Raw genomic sequence first — 21,349 nt, 5'->3', positions numbered from 1 at the left:
TGTACCCATAGAAAATGGGGTCTGAAACCATGTGGGTTTTGCCAATTAGCTTATTCTTAGTTGCCATGATGCTTTGCGTGGCTGCCCTAAATAACTTCTTGGATCTTGCTTCAGTACTCACAACCAGTACAATCCCCATAAATGACACCACATGGAGCTGGTGCTCTTAAATGGAGCTCCCACAGCTGGGAATGGACTAGTTCAAGATGACATAGTAATGTCAGGCAGTAGCAGCTGCCTATCACTGCTTGGTCTTGTATCAATTCACCTTTAAAGCTTATTGCTGTCATGCCATGGTGGATGCTCCATAGAGCACTGAGAAAGGGCCAAGGGAACCTGCTGAGGATCTGGACATTGTGGCCTGAATATATCAGTGTTTTGGTTTGCATCTGAAACAGTCTCTGCAGCACTTTTAGTGGATCCTTTGATTTAGCCACAGTATAGGGCTGCAGTGAAGATGAAGAGAAAAAAATATCCTCTTATATAATCTTTTGAACTGAAGGAAACATTTTCACTTCTGTATGTCTTTCTGTACTTTGTATCATTCTCTGTAGCATTTTCTGCACTCTGTATTATTCCATTGCTAAACATATTTTGAAACTCTAGTTACATGAGTCTACATCTCCTAGACCTTAATGTGGTTTCTCCCCTCCAGGAATATCAGAAATAAATCAGTAATAGTTGTGCCTTTAAACTTGGTTCCCAATGCAGTTTTTCAAAATAATGTTTTTGGAGTATGTTTATGGCTACATCTACTGCTTTTTCTGACCCTTGTAGCCAGTTCCTCATGTTAATCAAACCCACTCTTAGCTTCTGCTTGTACTTGTTATTGTTCTGATTCTCGCCTTCTTTTTGAGGTATGAGGCATCCATCCTTATCTATCCCTGAATACCATCTACTTATTTTATAAGTTTCTAGAAGCTTTCTCTTTAAAAGTTTCTTTCCTTTTACAAAGACAAACTTCTCTGATCAAAATCAGAACAATGAAAATTTATAAAATAAAATTCTACTATATTGATGAGAGATAGTCAAAAAACATATGACAAAATATTTCTGGAGGAAAAAGAAAAGTCTGGGAGATATGTGTTTGTATGTGTGTGAAATAGAAATTACTCCTATTTTCCTGGTGTTTTGACTAGCCTTAATAGTCACATTTAAATATAAGGTATGGGAAGATAGGCTTTGCAGTGATCATTATGCCCAGCCCACTCAAATGTCAAAAATTTCAGAGCTAGGTAGAATTTGCATGTTATGTTCCTTACATTTTACTTATTGGAGACCTATAGAAAGACCAAAAAGAGAGAAATAAGACACTGAGTGAACCCATACACAGTTTCTTCTCATTAAAATAGAGAGTCACCATATTAATTATTAGTTAGAATCATTAAAACAATTTACTGTTTTTCAGAAAAAGATTTTGAAGTTCTTGCAGAAAAAGCTGAATATACTTAATAGTAAGATTTTTCTTTCTGTGGAATAGATACCCAAACTATGTGTTCTCCACCTTTTCCTGCACCCCAGCATTTCTTTCTGAAATTGCGTTCCAAAACATTTGTCATAGTGGGGCATAAATAGGAAAGGAAGACGTAGCAGCTTTCCATCAATATTTACCTTGTGTAAGAGTCGGCTAGAAAATCAGCATTGTCTCAACATCGTCATCAGGAACATGAACAGTACATTACCTGACAATGGCCTGTTTGGAGCGCAGGGGCCGGTCCCAAGGACAGAATGTGCGGTACAAGGCTCCTGGAAGGTACCTGACTGGAACCGTTAGAGATAACCACATAGCTACTGTCAAAAAGGATGAATTGCCACTGTTGGCATAACACCGACGAAGAAATCATGAACTTTAGACGAACTTTGTTTCATTATAATACCAAAACACACCTCCTGGTCGAAGGCTACCAGCCTCCAAGACTAACCACGCCTCGGACACTGACCCCGCACCTGCGTGATAGCCTCGCTTGAGAAGGGCGGAGATGTGATAATTGTATTCTGAGAAGGATGGAGACTCCTGAGGCAGAGGTGGAGCAAGGTGTGTTACTAAGCATAAAAGATGACTTCTGAACAACGGAAGTTGGAAGCTTCCCCACCAAGGACCACGACGATCGACGACGCAGCATCAGCTGGACCCAGGACCGTTAGCATGTCGTGAGATCAGCGGTGGTAGCTGTAACCCCTCTTTCTCTCTCTCTAAACTTAACTTTACTTTTCTTCTTTCTTTCACCCATCTCTAACTGTCGCGTGCCTCCTCACAGGCAATACAATAAAGTTTTACTGTGTGATTACTTCTATCCCCTTTGGTGTTGGTCACCTTAATTTTGCACTTTCGAGATCGTAGCAAACGAACCATCACGAGTCCACCGAGTGGACCGTGACACCTTGGAAGGAGCATTTGTGAATTGTAACACATAGCCCTGCAATACAACATTGCCATTGCTAATGACAGGCCACAATCTTCACACTGAGCTTGCTAGGCCTCAGGACAGAGGCTTGTCAGGCCTGCTGGGTCTGAACTTTTCTTGACCTGCCCACGGCTTTGTTTTACTTGGTTTAGCTGCCACAGCAATTTCTCTAATTGACCAGGCATCTATGGCTAATTTGTTTGACTTTTTGTATGGTACAACCATAGTTTTATATAGAGAATAGTAACAAGCAGTGACTCTATGAAGAATGAGTTATTTACATAGTTATGTAGTGCGGAGAAATACAAGCCTAGTGCAACAGCAGGGGCCTTGAGAAGTGCACATAGGATGCAGCCTATATAGAGGGGTACAGGCATAGGGTGACATTGCCATTGAATAACCCTGCCTGGGTGCTTATTACAGCAGAGGTGCTAATGATCCTTATCCAGAAGCTTAGGGTGTTCGTATGCCTCACAGAATTAAGGAGACCCTGACATGAAGCCATCCCAATAGTACCAAGCACCAAGGAAAGTCCATCAGAATTCCACAATAAAAGCAACTCAGGCCATTTCATCAAAATAAATAAATTCCATAGGGGAAATTCAGGCACACTTGTTGACAGTTTTCCTACTCATCTGACATAGAGACATTAGCTTGCCACTTACATTCTTAATGTATCACACAACTACCCTGTTATCAGAGCTAAATTCCACATCCACCCCTGCACAGTCTGTTTTATGAGCATGAGTGCAAACAGCGTCTTGCATGATATAAGTTGGTTTATGTGGGAACACATGGGTTACTATTGGTTACCATGCATTAAAAATGAAGTTAAATGAGGAGCATTGTTTAAAAAAACCCAACAAAAATCAGTTTAATTTTCACCATTTGCTTAGACTCATTTTGTGAATGAGTTAGCTTCATGATGAGTTAATTAAAGACATGTGTATCAAGCAGCTATTTTCTGTTCATTCAGCTCTTTCTTCAAGACACATTTCTATCTAATAAACATTTCAGTAATGATACCTCTATTATCTGAAAGTAGTGAGAATTAAGAATATATTCAGAATAAACCTATAGCGGTTATAAATTTATTTTTGACTGGCTCCCTAATCATTCAGGGTTTACCCGACCCACTTGGTTTACAAAAGATATGGGCTATAAGGTTGCTGACAAGTGCAATGGAAGCGTGATTCCCAGCAATGCAATGTCATTTCCTAAGGGATGGTTAGTGATTGTTCTTCCTCCATAATGAGATGGTTTACCTTCATGCCTAGTCTTCACAAAACACAAATAATAGGGCACATTTATGTGCCTATTTATGGTGTAAAAATGGTTTACACTTACAGGTAGAGATGATATAACTTGGCTTATTATAACAAGTAGGACACTAGCCCTTTAACTAGGGTAAGTATTCAATGTTCCTGACTCCCAGTCCAACACTGGGAACTAATAGTGTTTTGCTGTGTACTGAGACATAGAAGACAAAAATGAAAACATTCCCTGAACAAATTTAATTCTAATGGGTATTTATATTCAGTTTAACTTGAATTTTAAAGCTCACATCTGTAGACAAAAAAAAAGGTGTTCTAAATCTCAAAAAAATGCTCAGGAGGATTACTCAATAAGCAAAACTGCTGACATTTCTCGCACCTCACATGTTTGTTTTTAAACATTGACAGATAGTGATGTGAAGATGACTACATCATGAATGATTGATTCCAGAAGTGACTTCCTTCTGGGTGAAATTACCATGCTGACAAAATATAGAAAAAAGTTGTGCAAGTATTCTGAAAAGCCATGAATATGAGTACCTCATAGGGTATTACAGAACAAGAATCTTTATTCTTTCATTTTTCAAATCTAATTGAGCAATAGGATTGGGGGTTTTGAGCTAATGTTGTTTAAATAGATGGCTGGAGGGCATCCATGTTTTCCTAATCTTACTCACTGAGAACAGAATTAAGCTTTTTTGCTCCTCTTGTTAATTTATAGTGAGATTTTAGAACAATCTTTTCTAAAAGCAATGTACCTTATTGGGGAAGAGAAATCACATATAATACGAACACATGACAATTACATACAATAAAGCACAGGCAGAAAAAATAGAGTTCACACTAAAAAAGACCTAGTCAGATCACATTTCAGTAATGGCCATTAACTTCACTCCTTCTCTTGAGCTCTCTCAGCTATAGCAGAAATCTGCAGGAGCTGAGTAATAGCAACAGGCAAAAATCATGATCCAAGTGCCTTAGACTTCACATGCAGAGATGCATAGAACAGTTTTAAAAGAAACTAAAAAAGATGAGAGAAGGGGATAAGAGGGGAGGGGAAAGGAAGGTAAATTAAAAAATAAACCTTCTTAGGTTTACATAACTCCAAGGTTACACCTTTTACAATTAGATATTGCTAGCTAATTTCAAATAAAGTAGATCAACTCAAGCTAACCCTGGGATGCAGAAGAATATCTGAACCTATTTCTCTCTTTTCTGTTTGTTTCCATCTAATGCTTTCCTTCACTTGCCACTAAAATGAGTAGCCATAACCACAGTAAAGAGCTAGGTGAATAGATTATATAATCTCCAGTAAATAAAATGTAAGAAAACATATTCATACAAAATTCCAGCTCAGAAAAATTTGAATCTTAATCATCTTAAGTTATGGAGGCTTATCTGAATCATCTGATCACATCTTAGACTCCTCCAGAGTTCTCATAAGTATAAATGCTGCACTTCAAGCTCAGGCTGTTCAAAATGAATTATGTGTGCTTGTTTCTATAATTATCTCTCTTGTTCCTTACTGGCTATACAAGTTTCTTTCATCCCTCTACATTTTGCTGTCTTCCCTGGGGGTACCATATATTTCCTCTCCTTGCCCACAAGTTTTATATTGTGGTGTAATTTGGTTTTGGTCAATTACATTGGCCTGTTCTGATGGATCTGAAAATGGAAATCCTTTATCAACTTATTTAACCAATGTGCCTCAACTTTCTGCTGAAGAAACTGATTCTAGACAGGGTGCTACATTTCAGCTTTTGGTTCTTTGCCAGGACTGCTAACACAGGTCCCTGTTTCTGGTAATTTTGGTGAGGACTGGCCATGACCCCATTTTGTTGGTACAAGGAATATTTAAAAAGGGACAATAATCCTCATGCTCACTCACAACTTGAATCCAATCAGTTGTGCAATGCAAAAATTGCACTGCAATTTTTCAGTACAGTGAACTAGAAAACAGACTCTCAATAAATGCACTCCAATGGGCTTTTTAAAAAAGGGTTTTCACAAACTTACAGGAAGGAAACGAAACTTAAACCATGTTAATTTTTTCATTTTTAACCTTTCTGTGTGAACACTTGCTGTAGCCACATTCAGCTGAATCTGCAAATATGGAAAGTAGGTGCTTTAGCTATAACTATGAAGGGCTAAAATTTATAATGTGATAAGGTGCAGTAGCTAATGTGAGTGTGTGTTTTGGGGAAGGTGTAGAATGACTGTAAGATAAACCAGTCTGCTATGATTGACAGTTTTATAATGACTAATACAAAACATCATTGCCATGTAATATTTTATAAGTCTGTGAAGAGGTTTAAGAATTGGACTGCTTTACTCAAAATGGCTGACAAGTACCAGTGAAGATACTGTGAGCTGCTGAATAACTAGAAGGCGGCCTGTAAAATCCACAGCATGATACTTAGGTGCTGTATTGCCAGGTATCATCTCATTCAGTGGAAAACAGTGTAAATGTTCACAGGAATCTGGCCAGCCTTTAAATCTCAATGTAGGCACAGTTTTCAGAAATGACTGTTTGATTGCTGGCAATCAGGGCCTTCATGTACTGTAAAGATGACTAAAAAGTCATCTGCTGGGAGTACTCATCTGTGCTACTCTAGTGATTTCTGGGTCTTGAATACTCATTTTGAGACTTGTATGCTCAGTCCCTACTTAATCTTAGTGTTTCAGCTGTAGCAATTTATTTATGAGAGTTGTAGTATTATTTTCATAATTTTTTTCTTGTACACTTCGGTACCTCTGTGACTTAGGAATGACAGAAAAACTCAGCTTTGTTTGTATTTAAGCAGTGATCATTTCATGACAAGTTTTTAAATACTTTACACTAATTGAATTGTTCATGGAATGATAGCTGTAGCGGTAGCAGTTGTCTAGGAAATAAATTGTCTTCTACAGGTGACCTACCTAAAATCCAACCTACCCAAGTCATTAAGTAGAGGTAAAAGCTATTTTCTCTCTCCTTGTGAACTTCCTCACCCTCCCTCGCTACAAGACTACATCAAGTAGCCAAAATAAAGCTAGTACTCCCTAGTGGCCAAGTCTGAAACAAGTTCTTCTGGAAACACTGTGATTCTGGTATTTCAGGCTCTTCTAGAGCAAAGCTCCACCGAGGTACCAGAATTGCAGTCTCACCAGCACCAGAGCTCTAGGTGGAGGGAGCAGGACAACAGGAGACTTTCTTTGTGATTTCTTAGCCCAAATCTCTCAACACAGTCTCCCATTTCCTTTTATGGAACTTCTGATAACTGACCGGATCTCCTCTTTTCCTCTCTATGCCAAGCATTGTTCTGAGTTTCCATCTCTGATGTGGGAATCGATTTGGGACAAGATTAATCTTCACATTACATGATTTGCAATCCTGAGGAAAGTGAAGGTTGCGTATTGTGATGAGCATTTAGTAATAAAAGAGAAAATAGATACCATTTTTATGGCAAAGATAGGAGCATGGTCCTGGGCACAGTCTTAGGATTTAAACAATGTAAATGGACAGAATAGAAACCTGAACAGGGAGAGAGAATTCAGCATAAAGCTTTGTGAAAACATTTTCTATTGCAATTAACATAGCTTTACTTAAAATATGATTGGCAGTTAACAAGAAAGAATATAGATACAGTTAGTTTTCCACTGCAATCTCCTGCAAATATGCTATTCTCTATATACTCATATGTCACATCCACAAACAGCATCTCTGTATCCACAGCGGGAACTTGGAATATGTCCTTCCCTCACAGTGACCATATTATCATCTTGAACAATGTATGACCTATAGATTAGGGTAATTTTTTATGCACAACAGAGAATTAATTTAGCTTGACTATTCATTAAGTTAAACAGTGCTGCTGTTAGGTAAAATAACAAGCCTTGTTCCAGTCCTTCACTGAGAGGTAGAAAATACTGGTGCTTTAAGTGGAATAGTCACTGTATGTGTGAGTAGTTTATTAAATCTTTGTTGTAGGCTCTGTAGCTTCTATAGCCTACTTGGTACAAAAGATTAACTTGGTCAGATTTTTTTGATGTATAAACTTAAGTTTTTAATTACAGGTAAACTAATTAGTTGTTGGCTATTCAGTACTGCTACAGTTCATTTTCTTTAGGCACTTTGTGGCTACTCTGATTCTGCTTGTAAACAGCAATGCAATAGCAGGCAGATTCCAGCAGGGATAATTGATTCTTGTGTGAAGTTTCTTAATAGAACACTTGGACATAGTTAAAATTCATTTTCTGTATTTAGAAAAGTTAAAGGACAGAGCCACAGCAGGTATAAATTGTCATATCTTATTTCAAGTCACTAGAATGATAGAGATTTTGACCAGTTAAATATATGACCTCACCTCTGAATGTTGAAAGACTGAGCAGTCGTGGTAGGTTTGTGCATCAGAGAAGAGTATAATTTCCCTTCTACTGCTTGTAACAAGTTGTGAAAATCATGTTCCTGTGGATTAGGAGATATTTACCTTATTTCAAAGGGATATCCTTCGTGAGTTATTGCTCACTAATGAAATAAAGTGTGCCCAATCTGTCCCTCAATTTAGACTGAAAAATTATTGCTGCTGTCTGTGATTTTAAATAATGTATAGTGTATCTTTACGAACATATGGTAGTGTCTTTCCAAGAAATGCTATGTATGATTCTTCTGGAAGGGTGTCTCTGATATAGAGATGTCATGGAACAGCAGAGAGCATCAGAAGTTATAATGCTGACTTTATATTAGCAATTAACTAAAACCCAGTAGTTTTGAAATAGATAATCCACCCTTTATTTTGAATTTTGAACTAAAGAATTTAAGCCAAAGGGCTTGAAAAGATAATAATGTAAGACAGCTAAACACCATTAATATAATTATTTGTTAAATTTTACTAAAGTGATGATTATTTTTATGTAGGTATCAATCTTACTTCCATGGAAATGAAAGCAAAAAAGAAATCATACTGAATCTATTAAAAAGAGGAATGGATTCCCAAACTGTAATATGGACTTGTGTGTTTATGCTCTGCTAAGAGAATAGTGTATCAGCACATCAACAAAACCTTTGACTAATAGGCTTTGCTGTGTCTTCTGGATAAGGTTCAGAAAAGAAGACGGAAAAAAAATATTTTCCTAATGCATCAGTGATTTCTCAGCAGAGATATCCTCTGGGACTGATTGAACTAATCTGCTACTATTCCAACATTTTTCCAGTATAGAAATAATGCCTTTAGTGCTAAGGGGTCTGTAAAAGAGGTTATGCCAATGCAATAGAGCATCTTTTCATTAGTTCTTTATCCCTTGGTTGGTGAACCCAGTTCTACCTGCAGTAGGTACCTCTGCCCACAGGAGTTACACTTGCTTCATGAATGATTAAATGTTGCCCAGATGGTATTGGAAAAAACTTACTGATGATGTGCACTAGCAAAGATCTGGAGAATCCAGTCCTGAACATTTAGTTTGCGTAATCTCAGTTTGTGCTAAAGTTGCACCTCACCAATGAGCACTTGAAAGAGCTATATAAATGTTATATATCAAGTAACAACTTCTTTAATGCAGAATTAGGATTAGTATGTATATTTTATAGTGAGGTAAATAAGAAACATGAGTTAAAACTCCTTTTAGCCCCTGCCATGGTAAAAACCTCATTGACAGAATGAGGTTTCTATGTAATTGTAGTGTACCAGTTCATAGATCTTTGCACATTTTATCAAAAAAAATTTTTAAAAATATGGCTCAATCTTGTGCTGTCATTGCCCCCACAAATATTCCTGTAGTCCAAATTAATGCACTTTCTGATCTAAATTAATAAATGCTTATTAGCATGTAGTGATTTCTGCCCTCTATCTAATTTGTGAATATGTATTTCAAGTAATTTGACACATACAAAGAGCCCCTCTGAATGTTAGGCACACTCATGGTTATATATATATATGCACGTAAGTAATTGTAATCATAGCTATCTCACGCATGCTTAGCTGGCAAACTGAGCAGGGTTTGGATCAGGTGACCTCCAAAAGCACCTTCTAACTTTAATTACTCTATGACTTGAAGTTTCAAGTTTGGGTTCTCACCCTCTTAAGACATCTCTCTTCCAAATAGGGAAACAGGATTTATGTAGAGCAGTCTTGCACCAACTTGCAATAGCATTACTGTCAGAAGTGGGAATATCTCAAACAGTGAGATTTTTGTTTCAGTGTCTGAAACATTAACTTTCAAAAAATTATACTGTTATCTGCAAATAGGTAAATACATGTTTCTTTGCATACCTATATTACTAGATTTGAAAACTTCTAGCAGTCATAAAAATAAAAACAGATTTTAATATGCATTTGGGTACAATCTGGGCTTTATCAAATTTGTTCTGGATTTTAAAAGCACTTGCAAAATTTAGGCCATGTAATCAGAAGGACTGATCTGAAAGTCTTAAAGAGATGAAGAGGACTTCGTCATTATAACCTTCATTAGTATTAATGGTATTACACAACTAAAGCCCTGCTTATCTGGATAGAGATGCACCTCTGATTGTTCTGGCTGGTATGCAGTTTTACACAGACATTTAGACAATTGGATAGCCATGCTAACTTATGATCCACTTGGAATTCAGATAAAAGTTGGAATTCAGTGGCCTTTTTCCCTAGTTACACGGGCTGCGTTCCCTCTCCTCTCTCTCACACTAATTTCATAAAGCATTTGCTCTTTTTTGAGATCTGGAGTGCCAAAATGGCTTGAAATGGCAGATGAGCAAACAAATAGCTATTTCTTTCCTACAAATAATTACAAAGAAGAATGGAAATTTTAGTGACTGGGGGCTGCTGTTCTATAAGTTTGCTCTAGATTTGAGACAAATCCCAGGCAAACATACTTTTTCATCTTCTAATGTTGCACTGTCCAGTACACCAGCTGTTTGACTTTTGAAGCTTTCTCATCACATTAATATTCAGGAACACATTGTCTTTGTTAAAGAATGCATTTGATTTACTTTTTCTTTTCCATTCAGAAAAACTATTCTTTTTGGAGAACAGATATTTAATTGGTTATAAAACAGGAGTATGGCTTTTTATACACAAATTTAGTTTTTTTTCATGCACTTTGCACAGACTGAAAACATATAATCTTGTGCCTTCTGTCTGCAAAGACTTTATTTAGAAGGATTTCATTTCCTTTCCTCCAGGAGGGAGAACCTTGCTTCAGTTATGTTCCTTTGAATTACAATTAGATCGTTGAACTCCAGACAGCTGAATAAACAAATTTCCCCCACCAATTTAATTATCCTGGCCTGTTTGTCAGTACCAGCAGAATACTATGTAGCACATTGCCAATTAAGACTCTGCTTTCGATTGCCAGTAAAACACTACAGGCTAAGGCCTCTGTAGGAGGTTGGGTTGCCTATTCTTTATCTCGGAAGCTGAAGCTCCCAGATGAGTATCCCTGGCGCAGAGTGGGTTAGGTGGAGACTGCAGTCAGTGGTACTCAGTACACGTACTGAAGGCACAGATTAACGTAGCTTCACTAGCAGCTTCCAAGCTCAATTCAATGCAATGCAAGACTGGGTCTTTCGTGCATGTTATGCATTCCTGGTTGCTACAGCCCTGTGCACAGTGTCAGGCTGCTTCAAATTTAACTGTATCTTCAGCACCTCCTGGGAAGCAGAGAAGCATAGATGTGCTGTGGCTCTTTCCTGTTCAGCTGTGCCCATAGGGAAGAAAGAAGCTAAAGCATCTTTTGTAGTTAAGTTGTATTTGTGCAGTTGGCTTACAGCTCCCAAATGCCCAACATGGGAAAGCCTTCAGGCCAACGTGTCCGCTCTGCGTAGGTATAAGCAGGATGCAGCAGGATAGCACTATAGGGAGGAGTGGGCAAGACCTCAGCTGAGCGAAGATCTGTCTTAACAGAATGGCTTTCTGAGACTCTGGGACTGGTCATCCCTTCACTATTGCCCCCATCACCATGGTCAGCTATGTCTGCTTTCAATCTTGTGTGCCAAGCATGAGTTCCAGCCCCCATAAGAATCTACTTCTCTGTGCTCTTTCCCACTTCTGTACAGATTCTGGCTGAAAGAGGAAAATAATTAAATTTCCTGCTTTTGACCGATTCATATCCAAACTCCACCCATTGGCTTAAGACATTTGTAGTATCATCAAGATTTTTCATAATCAGCAGTGTTCAAACTTTGTCACAGAAGCAGGTCAGGAAAGAAGGGCACTGGCATATTATGCAAAAAACTTACAGTTGCCTAGCACCATTCAGCTGATTACCACTGACATTCTGAAATGAAAATATCTGATGATGTCGTATTCTAAAGTAGTTTCTATGTTCTCCTCTAGAACTGGAGGCACAGATTTTAAGAAAACAAAACATCCATTAAGGCTAGTCTACACATTTCTGACTCCTAACTTGCCCCTTTTACTGTGGTAAGCAGGTTGAATTATACTAGATCTGCTGTCATATTACTCAGTAGCAGAAAAAAATGGTCATCAGACTTTTTATCGTCTCTGGATTCTGGTTAGTAAAAGTGAAAATGAAAACCATTGGCAAAAATTTGTGCTGAACTTTCCAAATGCACAATAAGCTCAAGTTCATCAGAGTGGAGAAAAGCTGTGTGACAGTTTGTTTGAATGAATCTAATTATTGGTCTTGTCAGTAATGTGTTGCATCAAGCTGTTCTCTCAAAGAGAAGTAATGCAACAATACTGTGTACATACTAAGTGATATTTTGGTGGAGAGTTGCATAAGCTAAGTGACAATTAGATTTGTTTCATAACAGGTCCCACCTGAGTCAGTGAGAGAAAAAATAGGCATGCCAAAGGTGATAAGCACTGATGTTCCTTCAAATAAACAGAATATGATCTCAACTGTACTAAAAGGAAATGTTGCTAAAGTGAACTGTAACCTCAACTGTTATGTGACATCTTTATTGTAAGTCTCCTTTTACAAAGCAGGCAATTTTTCAAAGTTTTGTACAGTACTATTAAAACCTGAATTATCTGTGTATTGTCTCTGAAGACGCTGCCTACAAATTCATATTTTTCAGGGCTTTCCATTTCTTCATTTTTATTTCTTTAACAGTTCTACCCAAAAAGGAGATGATGATTATGAAGATTACACTTCAAATAAGACTTGGGTTTTGACTCCCAAAGTCCATGAGAGTGATGTCACTCTTATTTTAAACGGTTTGCTGGAAGGATATGACAACAAGTTGAGACCTGACATAGGAGGTATGTTGGTTTCCTTTTTAGACCACTTTTGATTAAGCAGTGAAAAGAAAGAACTTTCATACCTTATTACACTACACAGGAAGCAGAATCCATTCAAAGTAGTTATGAAAACAAAATACAATGTAGTAAACCATCAGTGGTAGAAAGTAGTCATGATTTGGGAAGCTGACATAAATTAAGATTGCTAAATCCATCCTGAGACATCTAATAAGACCGTTGTGATTTGCTGAATTAGGCTGCTTGTAATGATGCACCTGCATAGGATGTTTGGAATTTAACTTTTGAGGTATGAGAAAGCAAGTTTTTATCTTCTTTGTGTATCTAAGTGAGAGTGTTAGAGAATCACAACTAATACATTGGAAAGGAAGGCCAAAATGAGGATAGCACAGCCTGATCATTGCATGATGTGATGGACACAGAGCCTCTAACAGCAGCAGGTCTGCACTGACTGATGTGGCACGGGCCCTCACTTGCACAGCAGGGCAAGAAGTGACCGGGGAATGGAGCACAGAGGAAGAGATTCACAAAAGATAACTGCAGTCAAGTAAGGCCAACCTCCCTAGATTTCCCCCACAGCCAATATAAGCATATAGACCCAAGCTTGGACTCATAATGGAAGTCTTATTTGACTGAATCACCTTTTGCAGGAATCTTCCTCTCCACTGATTACTGAGGGAGCTCAAAGAAATAAATCTCCCTGAGTTGCTGACTCCCTAAGTCAGTTTGAGAAGGCCCCATGTGGGCACAGAACAGGCAGACAATACCTCTGTAGAAGAGGATACAGCAGTAATAAGATTATAGAAAAACGCAGAGAATTCATGGATGAGGCAAGCAGAGAGCAGCAAGGTTAATGAAGGAAGCTGTTTCTAACAAGTTTATAGAGGCTTATAAACTAAGGAATTTTTCACAGTGAGGGATAACATGAGTATTTAACCTTCAATGTATGTATATAGTGTAAATTAGCAGAGGAATTTGTCTTATTCTCCCAGTCCAAGACTTTAGAGAACAGAAAGGAATTAAGCATTCATAAAAGCATCTGGGAAAAAAAATAATCACGTTTTAATCAAGGTGTATAAGAATAATAAAGCCACAATAGAGTAATTTCAAAATAAATTAATCTAACAACTGTTTTTTATTCCTATTTTAGAGCCTTGAGTATTATTTTTACTTTTGGGCTCATGAAATTGTTACTTACCTACAACATTCTCTGCAGGCAACAGCAGTCATGTTGCATTTGGCATTATAATGTAAAATGGGTGATGCAAGACATCATAAGAAGAATAAGTTTGCTTTCGCTGATAGTGTTTTGTCAGATGTGTTGCTATCCCTGACACAAAATATACATACTCTCAGTCAGATATTACTCATTTTAAGGTAACAACACTGTTTTCAGTATTTGTTCTCATAGCATAAGTGAACTTGTTCTGATAGAATAAACGATATAAAATTTGTCTCAAAGTGTCTCCAACTAATTTCAAACTGGAGATATCGCTGCAAATTTATATTTATTGTCTATGCACATTTAAATGTGAGGCAACCATAGCCATACAAGAGAGATGCTATAATAATCTTTTGGCTGTGTTTGACTTTCATGTAGTTGATTTTGACCTTCACTCATATTAGTGATTCTTGTTTCTCTTACAGTTAAACCGACAGTAATTCACACTGACATGTACGTAAATAGCATTGGGCCTGTGAATGCTATCAATATGGTAGGTAAATGATTGCCAATTTTCCTATAATATTCACTTTGTTACAAAGCCTCCATCATTTTTGACATTACAAAGCTTCCATTAGTTTTAATGTTGTGCTATACCTATATTATTTTTAAAATCTCATTATTGTTATGGATGTGAGGACTGTATGAGCTATGAATCTCTACAAGACAGGGAAACTGAGCTCTATGCTGAAAAAAATGTAATAATAACAGTTTTAACATATCCTCACACTTTTAAGTGCTCTACTTTCAAGTGATTTGTGACAGTTTAACTCCTATAAAACTGAACTTCCAGATTGCTACAAAATACGGAAAACTGTTCACCAGTGATATTACCACTCTTGCCATGAAGAGATAAAAAGAAAAAAGCCTAGATCCTCTCTCCTCTCCTCTTTCCAAAGTTCCTATAGAAAAAATTAATTATATCTTCATACAGCTGAGGAAAAGTGGTCTAGCCCTAGCACAATATCTACTTCATTCTTGTAGTTGTCATGTATAGAAAGAAATCTCAGATTGCTCTTTTCCATTCAATAATTCCCTTTACGGCTTCTCGCTGCCCATTGGTGCCAGGGAGTGAGACTTCACCGCTTCTGATATTGACCGGGGGGCACAGGCAATAAAGGCAGCCAAGTCAGCTCAAATTTTTCCTCTCCTAGATCCAAGGGAATAAATAATTGTTCTCTGACCTGATCAGGCATGGTTTGAGGTGTGGGGACACAGAATTAGGAAGGTGCATATACCACTCAATTGCATCTTAGCTTCACCTGTCAGTGGGAAAATAACAGAATAAATTGTTTTTAAACAATAATCTTTAGTAAGCCATGCCTTCAAAAATTGACAAAAAAATTGTTTTTATCAGTTCTAGTACCATCTTCTGTATTTCACATTTTTTTCGTATGAAATTAAGGAAAGCATATCAGGAGTTACGTGAAATGCTGAGTGCTATGTTTTCATCAGTATCTCTGGTTAACACAACAGGAATATACAATTGATATATTTTTCGCCCAAACGTGGTATGACAGACGTCTGAAGTTCAACAGCACTATAAAAGTGCTCAGATTAAACAGCAACATGGTTGGGAAGATCTGGATACCAGATACATTTTTCCGAAATTCCAAGAAAGCAGATGCTCATTGGATAACAACTCCTAATAGGATGCTCAGGATCTGGAATGACGGCAGAGTGCTGTACACATTGAGGTATTTATATCTGACCTTAATTTCAGTTTCTCTAGAAAAGCCAAAGAGAAAGGTCCTGTGAATCCAGGTAATTTGACATTAACCTGAAGGAAAAAACATTGGGGTTTGCTATTTACTTATGCATACAACCCTGAAAAAGGGAAATATTTAGAAGATATTACTTGCATGTGATTTATTTTATATTGGCACAGTAAAGAGTTTTATTTCTTCTTGTAGATTGTACTGTCTTGCTCCACAATAGTCACATTCCTATACTAAAATGAATATAAGCATTGTTATAGTAATTCATCTTCATTTTCAGGTATGCTTTATTGTTTGCCACTGGTTTGGTCCATATTGCCTTTTATCTTTTTATTGGGTTAAGCTGATGAAGTCAAAATATCCTTGAATTAAGTAGATGGTATAAAAGGTATGATATACATCAAAGATCTCTTACTCTGAATTGATTACAATTTAACTAGATGAAGCTCCACCCTGCAAAAGCATTTCATTCCTCAAATATCTTATGAAAATAAGGTTTATCATTTCAGAGTTGCTCATTTAAGGTTTAATCCAAAACCTACAGATATGCCCTGTTCCACTAAAATTTTCATAAATCTGAATTTGATACGCTCATTTCCAGATTTCTCAGTCATTTGTATATCTTTTCTTTTGAGACATATTACCTTTAAAAACCACCTTTTCAATAATTAAGTTATGCGTATGCCTACATTTAAGTGTAACATATACATATGCAATATGTAACAACTCAAATATCATATTCCCAATGTCCATAAGATACTTCGTAAACGTGAAAATCCTAAGTGCATCTTTTTTTTTTTACTTTTTCTTACATGTGAAATAATATTTGGTTCTACGTAAAATGCAGATAAAGACAGAATTTTCTCAAGAGAACTTATAATTTAAAATGAGAGTACAGAATCAAAGATGTTAGACATAAGACCATCTGACTTTTAGACTGCATTTTTTTCAAAGTATTTTTCCCACTTCTGTTTTATTGGGTGCCAAAAATAAAGTTTTGAAGAAAAGCACACTCATTATAATCTTAATGAATAGATCTGAAGCTTTGGTTAAGACAACCTTTAAATGTTGAAACTGTCTGAATTACAAAAAGGAGTTTTATTTCATAGTTATTTTACATTCATTACACGTTGCATCGCCAGAAGAGATAAGAGAATGATCGGAATTGAAATCCAGTGCAAATCAAAGTCATTATGATAAAGAAGATCCCAGGTCCACCTTTGAAATGTTAAATTTGGACTTAGCTGCACTACCGTCTCTTTGGATTTTGTTACCTTTCTCTTCAAATCCCTCAGTTTCTCTCACTAGAAAGAGATATGTCTGGTAGAACTTAGAAACAGTTATCTGTTATTAATGTATACGTAGCTGTTCTAGTGAGTCACAGCAAGCACCAGTAAGGATTCAACCAGGATTAATCCAGAAGTGAAATGTGGTAGTGTCATCACAGATCGGGGATTCTGTCCTGAAGAGAAGAGAGCTCCCGAAGAGCTGGTTGATTTTCTGAATCACCTCCCCCCAAGCTCAAGAACAGTCCGTCTTGATGTCCTGGTTTCAGCTGGGATAGAGTTAACTGTCTTCCTAGTAGCTGGTACAGTGCTGTGTTTTGAGTTCAGTATGTGAAGAATGTTGATAACACTGATGTTTTCAGTTGTTGCTCAGTAGTGTTTAGACTATAGTCAAGGATTTTTCAGCTTCTCATGCCCAGCCAGGGCACCTGACCCAAACTGGCCAACAGTGTATTCCATACCATGGGATGTCCCATCTAGTTTAGGAACTGGGAAGGGGGGGGCAGGGATTCGCCGCTCAGGGACTTGCTGGGTGTCGGTCGGCAGGTGGTGAGCAATTGCCCTGCGCATCATTTGTACATTTCAATCCTTTTATTACTACTGTTGTCATTTTATTAGTGTTATCATTATCATTATTAGTTTCTTCTTTTCTGTTCTATTAAACCGTTCTTATCTCAACCCAGGAGTTTTACTTCTTTTCCTGATTTTCTCCCCCATCCCACTGGATGGGGGGGAGTGAGTGAGCGGCTGCGTGGTGCTTAGTTGCTGGCTGGGGTTAAACCACGACACTTGACCAGCAGCAAATCAAGCAAAGATAGCAGACCGTCTGCATGGATCAACACAAAGCTCCTGACAAAACTCAAATGTGAAAAGAAAATGTACTAGAGGTGGAGGCAGAGACAGGTGACCCAGGAGGAATATAGAGATGCTATCTGAGCACTCAGGGACAGGGTTAGAAAAGCTGAAGTTCATATGGAGTTGAATCTGACTAGGGACATGAAAACAAGAAGGGTTTCTACGCATACATCCTCAGCAAAAGGAAGACTAGGGAAAATGTGGGCACACTGCTGAATGGGAATGGGGACCTTGTCACAAAGGACACCAAAAAGGCCAAGGTGCACAATGCCTTCTTTGCCTCAGTCTTTCCTGGTAAAACCCTGCCTTCAGCAATCCCAGGTCCCTGAGACCAGTAGGAAAGTGGAGCAAGTAACATTTACCTTTGCTGGAGGAGGATCAGGTATGGGCTAAGTAAGTGGACATTGAGGTGGATTGAATATGCCTGAACTGTCAGGCTCAAAGGGTTGGGATCAGTGACACGAAGGCCAACTTGGAAAGCAGTCATTAGTGATGTATACCCCAGTTTTGTACTAGGTCCATACAGTTTAACATCTTCACATCTTCATTAATGACCTGGACAAGGGGACAGAGTGCACCCTCAGCATGTCTGCAGATAATACAAAACTGGGAGGAGTGACTGGTATATCACGGAGTTCTGCTAGCACTCAGAGGGACTGCAACATGCTGGAGAAATGGGCCAACAGGAATCTCCTGGAGTTCAACAAAGGAAAACGTCATCCTGAACCAGGGGAGGAATAGCGCCATGCAGCAGTACAGGGTGGGGGCTCACCAGCTGAAAAGCACCTTGCAGAAAAAGACCTGGGGATCCCGGTGGACATTCACCGTGAGCCAGCAAAGTGCCCTTGAAGCAAAGGCAAACAGCACCCTGGACTGCATTAGGAAGACTGTTGCCATGAGGTGATGCAGATGATCCTTCTCCTCCACCCAGCACTAGTGAGACACATCTGGAGTGCTGGGTCCAGTGTTAGGCTCCCCAGTACTAGAGGGATATGAGGTTACTGGAGCAAGTGCAGTGAAGGCCCACTAAAATGATGAGGGGCTGGGAGCATCTGATGTTCAGGCAGAGGCTGAGGGAGCTGGGACCATTCTGCCTAGAGAAGAAAAGGCTTGGGCGATCTTATCAATGTGTTTAATGTGGGTGGGGGTAAAGAAGGCAGGGGATTGCAGGGGTAAAGAAGGCAGAGACATAATCTTCTCAGTGGTATCCAGTGATAGGACAGGAGGCAATGGGCACAAACTGAAGTACAGGAAATTCTGTTTAAACATTAGAAGAAACTTTTTTACAGTTAGAATGGTCAAACAGTGGAACAGGTTGCCCAGAAAACTCCATGCTTGGAGATTTTTGAAGCCTGGATTGCACTTTGTGCTGGGGAATGAAAGCTACTCAATTCCACAAGAGAAAACAAATAAAAACCAGCAGTAAAACTGAGCCTATCCCAAATAGCGTTAAATGTATTCACCAGAGAAAAGGCAATACCGAAGAAAGAACTTAATCATTTTTTGATCCACATTATGATTATCTTGAAATGAAACTGAAGATGATGGAAATGAGAAGAGAAAGAAAGGGCAATAATATTAGCACACAGAATCAGCTCTCCTGTGTCACAAACAGAGCTTCCCTTAGTTTCAAAAGAAATTAGATTTGTTGCTAAATCCTTAATGCAGAAAAGTTTCCTTTTGACATCATTAACTTGGTGGCTAGTGGTCGCAGTATCCCTCTGCATTCCACAGTATGAGACTCAGGGAGTCATCCGAACGCAGCACCTACATGCAGGAGCCAGGAGACAAACCCAGCTCACTGGGTTGCTCATTTGGACACCCAGAAATCAGCAAAGCCCAGAAACCTACAGATTTCCCAGAGACTCATTGAACAAACAAACGTCACTCTGCTCCTTTTTTTTTCCCCTCCTTTTACTTTTTCCCCTCTGTCACCCCACCTAATCCCTCCTTTCCAAAGTCCAAGTATCATGCAGCTCATGGCAGGGCTGGGGCTATGTATAGGCCAGCAACAATTAAGGGACTGAATGAAAAATGGTAGAGTTTTTGGCAGGCACATCAGGGGATCAATCTCATCTAATTTTGGATTTCTAAAAGTACATGTATCTACCTGATCTATAGTACCTACACCACCTGAGTTATCACGGCGACTCTCCTGATATTCTGTGGAAACACCTTTCCGTATATTCTTCTTCTGATTTAATTTAAATGTCTTATTTTGAAATGAAATTAAAAGCACCTTTCCACTACAGCTAGTAGTCTACATGGCTGTCTTGGATGCAGATATCTAAATTTGGACTCACATCCATCATTTCTGAAATAGAATTTTTGTCACGTAAAATACATTTCCCTAGTGCATTATGGCATGTTGTGACACAGAGATTTGTCACTGCTCATGAGATGACCTGTATATCTACTTATGGATTTGCCAATCCTGAGTAATGCTGCCGTTTCAGATGCATAGGAACATAACTTTGATACGTTATTCTATTACACAATGCAGAAAGTAGATGATTAGAGTCTATGTAGCCAAAAAAGAAACACTACTTATTAGTAACCATGATGCCTTCCTATGCTTGGAATATCCAAAGTAATACATACATACCAACAGTTTACTTTTGCTTTATATATATATATATAAAGATACTTGCATATTTCATAGTCAGGTTCCATATTATTAAGAATCTCATTTTGCTTGCCATGATGTAGCTTTCAGGACAAACTTCTCAAGTGCGTTCTGTATATCCTGATCTCTTTCTTCTCAGGCTGACAATTGATGCTGAGTGTCAGCTACAGTTGCACAACTTCCCAATGGATGCCCATTCCTGCCCCCTGGAATTTTCAAGCTGTAAGTAATATGCTTAGAAATATTCCTTTTCTGACCCACACTGAACACCACTTATAAAATTATCATGTCCTTAACAAGACATAGTCCAAAGGTTTTCAGTTTTATTTTGACCTTATTTTCAAGTACCTGAGTCAGATATGTTCACAAATATAATTGAGGAATGCTACATAAAAAATGATACAATTTCTTGGTCCTATGTGATTAATTTATGCCTATGTCTTAGCAAGACAGTAGAAATTTTTACTTTTAGCATCAAGGTCTCATGACCTGATACTTTCTCTCTGTGCATGGATGTTTTACTATTGCAATAGTTGGAGTCAAGAGTTTGGCATTTTGCAGTCAGATCAAGGTGTGAATTCCTGGTCCAGCTGCAGACTTTTTGGCCATAATTGAAGGACGGGTAAAATTGCATCCTATTGGGTCCACAAAAGTGGAAAACTGATTTTTGAAAAATTTATCTCAAGTGCTGTTTTAATTTATAATAAATAAAATAAAATGTGACATTAAGTAAAAGGCACTACTAAGTAACTTGAGAAAAACTTATCTA

At 38.1% G+C, this 21,349-nt stretch overlaps 1 protein-coding gene across 3 annotated transcripts in view; it reads left to right on the top strand.

Moving 5' to 3' along the window:
- Positions 1-21,349, top strand: part of GABRG2 (gamma-aminobutyric acid type A receptor subunit gamma2) — a 72,275-nt gene that overhangs the window by 12,315 nt on the left and 38,611 nt on the right. For all 3 annotated transcript variants that reach the window (XM_069773098.1, XM_069773097.1, XM_069773099.1), the window contains exons 2-5: positions 12,728-12,876; positions 14,521-14,588; positions 15,572-15,792; positions 20,720-20,802. In XM_069773098.1, the coding sequence (XP_069629199.1) occupies positions 12,728-12,876; positions 14,521-14,588; positions 15,572-15,792; positions 20,720-20,802 (521 nt within the window). The remainder of the gene's footprint in view (positions 1-12,727; positions 12,877-14,520; positions 14,589-15,571; positions 15,793-20,719; positions 20,803-21,349) is intronic.

This window comes from Haliaeetus albicilla, chromosome 27, assembly GCF_947461875.1.
Source record: "Haliaeetus albicilla chromosome 27, bHalAlb1.1, whole genome shotgun sequence".
Classification (NCBI taxonomy): domain Eukaryota; kingdom Metazoa; phylum Chordata; class Aves; order Accipitriformes; family Accipitridae; genus Haliaeetus; species Haliaeetus albicilla.
This window is presented reverse-complemented; position numbering and strand designations above follow the sequence as displayed.